The 6056-nt window shown below is 47.2% G+C and overlaps 1 protein-coding gene and 1 long non-coding RNA gene across 27 annotated transcripts; both read left to right on the top strand.

Annotated features, from left to right (window-relative positions):
• The first annotated feature begins 464 nt into the window (after positions 1–464).
• LOC118381843 (regulator of G-protein signaling 9-binding protein) lies at positions 465–2892 on the top strand. Its single transcript, XM_035768736.2, has one exon. The coding sequence runs from the start codon at positions 1325–1327 to the stop codon at positions 2063–2065; it is 741 nt and encodes a 246-aa protein (XP_035624629.1). The 5' UTR covers positions 465–1324; the 3' UTR covers positions 2066–2892.
• A 683-nt stretch (positions 2893–3575) lies between these two features.
• Positions 3576–5277, top strand: LOC127921648 (uncharacterized). 26 transcript variants are annotated; one of them, XR_008109197.1, is made up of 6 exons: positions 3576–3899; positions 3957–4070; positions 4184–4240; positions 4354–4467; positions 4583–4639; positions 4697–5277. It is a non-coding gene; the product is annotated as an uncharacterized LOC127921648 (long non-coding RNA). The 26 variants fall into 26 exon arrangements; XR_008109193.1 differs by having other exon boundaries at positions 4526–4639; XR_008109182.1 differs by lacking the exons at positions 4184–4240; positions 4583–4639 and having other exon boundaries at positions 3576–3728; positions 3786–3899; positions 4354–4525.
• Positions 5278–6056: the final 779 nt, after the last annotated feature.

Here is a 6056-nt window from a genome sequence, read left to right as displayed (position 1 = left end):
GTGCACTACTTTAGACCAGAGCCCCATGCCACCCTATTCCCTAAATAGTGCACTACTTTAGACCAGAGCACTATGGCACCCTATTCCCTATATAGTGCACTACTTTAGACCAGAGCACTATGGCACCCTATTCCCTATATAGTGCACTACCTTAGACCACTCCCCTATAGCGAAAAGGGTACAATTTGTGAAACAGTCAATATCTCAGCGTCCTCTTCATCTGTGAGCATCACTTTAATAAAGGCATCCACTACCACCACATACAGTAGTCTAGGGAGGGAGGGGGCTGTGTGTGTGTGTGTGTGTGTGTGTGTGTGTGTGTGTGTGTGTGTGTGTGTGTGTGTGTGTGTGTGTGAGAATAACTAACCAATCACAATACGTATCCCACTGGAGATGTTTTCTCACTAACCAATCAGTGGATCTCTAGGCTTCTCTACTCTGTCCAATGTTCCAGAATGCCTACATCTGAAAGCTCCGGTCTTGTTCTGCATGTGACCAGGCGCTTATGGTATTTAAAACAGCACCGTGGACAGACTGAAGTGGCTTCCGTTCAGATGAAGAAGAAACAGCCCCACGATACTTAGACAACCAACCAACCGTCCATCTCGTCACAGTTTTGATTTGGTTCGTCCAGCGGGAACGGGTCTGTCTCTCACGCTGAGCTGAGCTGACATTTAACAGCGTTTCTTTTATATAATCATCACCATCCAGATGTGCATCTAAGAAGACGGCGAGGGCATTAATGGACTTTCCGTTATATTTTTTGTTCGCGAGCCGACGCTGCCTGGAGTTGTTCGGTCTGGATACTGTGGAGTTGACATTTAATAGGAAACACCTGTAGCTGAATCCGCTACACAGTCTCTAATATATTGGACTATTATTACCCACAAACCAACAGAAATGTTTTGATACACTATCTATTTTCTGCAGGCAGGGAGGGCTGGTCTCTCTGACGCCGTCGGCCATCTAATCTCCAATGCAAAAGAGCGAAGGTAAAGCCATTTACTGGTCCATTAATATCTAAGCTTCTCTCTCGGCTCTCTGTGCTGCTCGCAGACAGGGACATGGATAGAGAGGAATTCGCTGTGACAAGAGCTTTGACTGGATTCGTGTGGATGGTGTTCTCTTGTCCAAACTAAAAACTCAAATAAAAAAAGACAGTGGAATCGAGCTCAACGACCGACCACGGTGCGTCTGGCGGTTCGCGATCATCATCCTTTTCTGTTGTTGTTGCGCACCGCTTTTAAAAAAATTAATTGAATGCATTTTTAATGTAGCCGGGGGAGATCAGAGGTGGGCTTATATTTGAATTAAAAAAATAATCATGGGGGGCACAGATGAGTGTAAAACCATGCTGGATGCTCTGAACAAAGTCACAGCGTGCTACAGGCACCTGGTCATCGCGCTGGGCAGCACATCGGACTCTCAGAACCTGCGCGAGGAACTCAAGAAGACCCGGAAGAAAGCCCAGGAGCTCGCGGTGGCCAACCGGAATAAACTAACCGAGTTGCTCAAAGACAAGACCACCAGCAAGGACGACCGGGCTGAGTATGAGAGGCTATGGGTGCTGTTCACCAGCAGCATGGAGCTACTGGAAGTGGACATGAAGCGGAGCTTGGAGATAGGGCAGGAGTTCCCCCTCAAGGTGCCCACCAGACACCTCATCCAGACGGGCATGACCGGCAGCACCACCACAGTGGCCGCCAGGGCCATGTCTGTGCAGAACATGAAGTACGACGCGGACAGCAACATCGACACTGCCGACCTGAAGGAGCTCCAGGCTGAGATCGCCCAGGTGGGCCAGATGATGGAGGAGATGGAGATGAAGGTGCAGGTGGCTCCGTGGGCCGTGGAGGCCAAGCAGGAGGCCGGCGCCGAGCTCAAATCCACCCTGAGCGTCGGGAACTCCTCCGTGGGCGTCATTTCCATCTGTGAAGAGGAGCCCAAGGACGAGATAGATGAAGGGGGTGACAATAACGGAATGATCACATGCATCGCTGGATTCATATTCGTTGCTATTGTAGTAATCGCCGGGATTCTAGGATACTTCGTAATCGGTGGATAGGATACGTAGTTCTGGACGTTTTGAGCCAGCCTGGGAATACTTCACAGATGAACAGCGGGCGCAGCTCAGAGACAGATACAGCCCGGGATGGACACTAGGCAGGTTATATGCCCGGAGAAACGGCTCTGTTGTTGAGGAGAGAGAGACTAGCGCGAGGAGCTGTCCAGGTGATGAACACTGTTGCGTCTGCATCCCAAATGGCACCGATTCCCCATATAGTCCTCTACTTTAGACCAGAGTCACTACAAGGCTTTATTCCACATATAGTCCTCTACTTTAGACCAGAGTCACTACAAGGCTTTATTCCACATATAGTCCTCTACTTTAGACCAGAGTCACTACAAGGCTTTATTCCACATATAGTCCTCTACTTTAGACCAGAGTCACTACAAGGCTTTATTCCACATATAGTCCTCTACTTTAGACCAGAGTCACTACAAGGCTTTATTCCACATATAGTCCTCTACTTTAGACCAGAGTCACTACAAGGCTTTATTCCACATATAGTCCTCTACTTTAGACCAGAGTCACTACAAGGCTTTATTCCACATATAGTCCTCTACTTTAGACCAGAGTCACTACAAGGCTTTATTCCACATATAGTCCTCTACTTTAGACCAGAGTCACTACAAGGCTTTATTCCACATATAGTCCTCTACTTCAGACCAGAGCCACTACAAGGCTTTATTCCACATATAGTCCTCTACTTTAGACCAGAGCCACCGCAACATTTTATCTCAGCCTCACAATAATAATAATAACAATAATAATTTATTCAGCTTCTATAGTGTTTTTCATTATACAACATTATCTCAAAGTGCTTGAAAAGAAAACAACTTTATTCCATATAGTCCTTATAGTAGATAACAGAGTCACTACAAAACTTTATTCCACATATAGTCCTTATAGTAGACCAGAGCCACTGGACAAGGCTTTAACTAATATATAGTCCTTATTTAGATAACAGAGTCTGGACTACAAGGCTTTATTCCACATATAGTCCTTATAGTAGATCACTACAAGGCTTTATTACCACATATAGTCCTCTACTTAGACCAGAGCCACTACAAGGCTTTATTCCACATATAGTCCTTACTTTAGACCAGATAACAGAGGGCTGGACTACCACAACTAATATATAGTCCTTATAGTAGATAACAGAGGGCTGGACTACCACAACTAATATATAGTCCTTATAGTAGATAACAGAGGGCTGGACTACCACAACTAATATATAGTCCTTATAGTAGATAACAGAGGGCTGGACTACCACAACTGTCAGCTAGAATAATTAATAACGTAATTGGGTGTTTCAGCTTCTAGAGTGTTTTTCAACATATGGAACACATCTCAAAGTCCTTATAGCTGGAGCAGAGGGAGGGTTTATAGTCCTATAGTAGATAACAGAGGGCTGGTCCTACCTCATAGCTGGAGCAGAGGGAGGGTTTAGTCCTTATAGTAGATAACAGAGGGCTGGACTACCACAACTGTCAGCAGAGGGTAGGTTTTGGGTGTTTCAAGCCTACAACATATGGAACGACAGTCGAGTGGGATCCATATAGCTGGAGCAGAGGGAGGGTTTTGTCTACAGGGGGTAGATGAGTAGGTCCTCCTCATAGCTGGAGCAGAGGGAGGGTTTTGTCTACAGGGGGTAGATGATCAGGTCCTCCTCATAGCTGGAGCAGAGGGAGGGTTTTGTCAACAGGGGGTAGATGATCAGGTCCTCCTCATAGCTGGAGCAGAGGGAGGGTTTTGTCTACAGGGGGTAGATGATCAGGTCCTCCTCATAGCTGGAGCAGAGGGAGGGTTTTGTCTACAGGGGGTAGATGATCAGGTTCTCCTCATAGCTGGAGCAGAGGGAGGGTTTTGTCTACAGGGGGTAGATGAGTAGGTCCTCCTCATAGCTGGAGCAGAGGGAGGGTTTTGTCTACAGGGGGTAGATGATCAGGTCCTCCTCATAGCTGGAGCAGAGGGAGGGTTTTGTCTACAGGGGGTAGATGAGTAGGTCCTCCTCATAGCTGGAGCAGAGGGAGGGTTTTGTCTACAGGGGTAGATGAGTAGGTCCTCCTCATAGCTGGAGCAGAGGGAGGGTTTTGTCAACAGGGGGTAGATGAGTAGGTTCTCCTCATAGCTGGAGCAGAGGGAGGGTTTTGTCAACAGGGGGTAGATGAGTAGGTCCTCCTCATAGCTGGAGCAGAGGGAGGGTTTTGTCTACAGGGGGTAGATGATCAGGTCCTCCTCATAGCTGGAGCAGAGGGAGGGTTTTGTCAACAGGGGTAGATGATCAGGTCCTCCTCATAGCTGGAGCAGAGGGAGGGTTTTGTCTACAGGGGGTAGATGAGTAGGTCCTCCTCATAGCTGGAGCAGAGGGAGGGTTTTGTCTACAGGGGGTAGATGATCAGGTCCTCCTCATAGCTGGAGCAGAGGGAGGGTTTTTGTCAACAGGGGGTAGATGAGTAGGTCCTCCTCATAGCTGGAGCAGAGGGAGGGTTTTGTCTCCAGGGGGTAGATGATCAGGTCCTCCTCATAGCTGGAGCAGAGGGAGGGTTTTGTCTACAGGGGGTAGATGAGTAGGTTCTCCTCATAGCTGGAGCAGAGGGAGGGTTTTGTCTCCAGGGGGTAGATGATCAGGTTCTCCTCATAGCTGGAGCAGAGGGAGGGTTTTGTCTACAGGGGGTAGATGAGTAGGTTCTCCTCATAGCTGGAGCAGAGGGAGGGTTTTGTCTACAGGGGGTAGATGATCAGGTTCTCCTCATAGCTGGAGCAGAGGGAGGGTTTTGTCTACAGGGGGTAGATGAGTAGGTTCTCCTCATAGCTGGAGCAGAGGGAGGGTTTTGTCTACAGGGGGTAGATGATCAGGTCCTCCTCATAGCTGGAGCAGAGGGAGGGTTTTGTCAACAGGGGGTAGATGAGTAGGTCCTCCAGTGGCAGGCAGGTAGCACTGTTCACTCGCCTCGCAGTCCCAGCTGTCTGACTGCCTTGTACAAGATGAAGTTCATTACTACGTTCCCACTAACTCAATGATGTCAGCCAGCACAAATCTTCAGAGGAATCGTCAGACTGAGCATTGAATTCATCCCTGCCAGCTTGCAGTCCTCCTCACGGGTCAGGAGACCATAAAAACAAGCAAAAAATATGGTGGGCGGCAGCGTAGCCTAGTGGTTAGAGCGTTGGACTAGTAACCAGAAGGTTGCAAGTTCAAACCCCCGAGCTGACAAAACCCTCCCTCTGCTCCAGCTATGAGGAGGACTGACAAGGTACAAATCTGTCAAAACCCTCCCTCTGCTCCAGCTCTGCCCCTGAACAGGCTGCCAGAACAGGCAGTTAACCCACTGTTCCCAGGCCGTCATTGAAAATAAGAATATGTTCTTAACTGACTTGCCTGGTTAAATAAAGGTAAAATTAAAAATTAAAAACCAAAACACACTAGCTAATTAGCTTGCTAGCATTGTTAACTAGCTATGTTGAAAGAACTGATTTTCCATCATATTCACAGGTAGGAAACACATTGATTTTACCCAGACTTAGTCTATACCCATTGAGCTATTAAAAACCAAAAATCAAATCAAAATATTCAAACTAAAAAAAAACAAATAAAAATGATTAAATATTAACTAAATGTACCGGAGCTCTCTGCCTAGGCGACCTCACAGCGCCATGGCAACATGTGTAGAATGGCAGGGAATTTTCTCTCTGCCTCATGGCAACAAAAATACATCCTCTAAAGTAATGCACTATATAGGGAATATGGCTCTGGTCTAAAGTAGTGCACTATATAGGGAATAGGGTTCCATATGGCTCTGGTCTAAAGTAGTGCACTATATAGGGAATAGGGTTCCATATGGCTCTGGTCTAAAGTAGTGCACTATATAGGGAATAGGGTTTCATATGGCTCTGGTCTAAAGTAGTGCACTATATAGGGGGCTCTGGTCTAAAGTAGTGCACTATATAGGGAATAGGGCTCTGGTCTAAAGTAGTACCACTATATAGG

Source organism: Oncorhynchus keta, unplaced genomic scaffold (genome assembly GCF_023373465.1).
Source record: "Oncorhynchus keta strain PuntledgeMale-10-30-2019 unplaced genomic scaffold, Oket_V2 Un_contig_2290_pilon_pilon, whole genome shotgun sequence".
NCBI lineage: Eukaryota > Metazoa > Chordata > Actinopteri > Salmoniformes > Salmonidae > Oncorhynchus > Oncorhynchus keta.
Note: the sequence above shows the minus strand (reverse complement) of the source record. Positions and strands in the feature narration are given on the sequence as shown.

Excerpts from the sequence above, each read along its gene's own strand:
- LOC118381843 (XM_035768736.2), top strand. The coding sequence starts at position 1,325 with ATGGGGGGCACAGATGAGTGTAAAACCATGCTGGATGCTCTGAACAAA.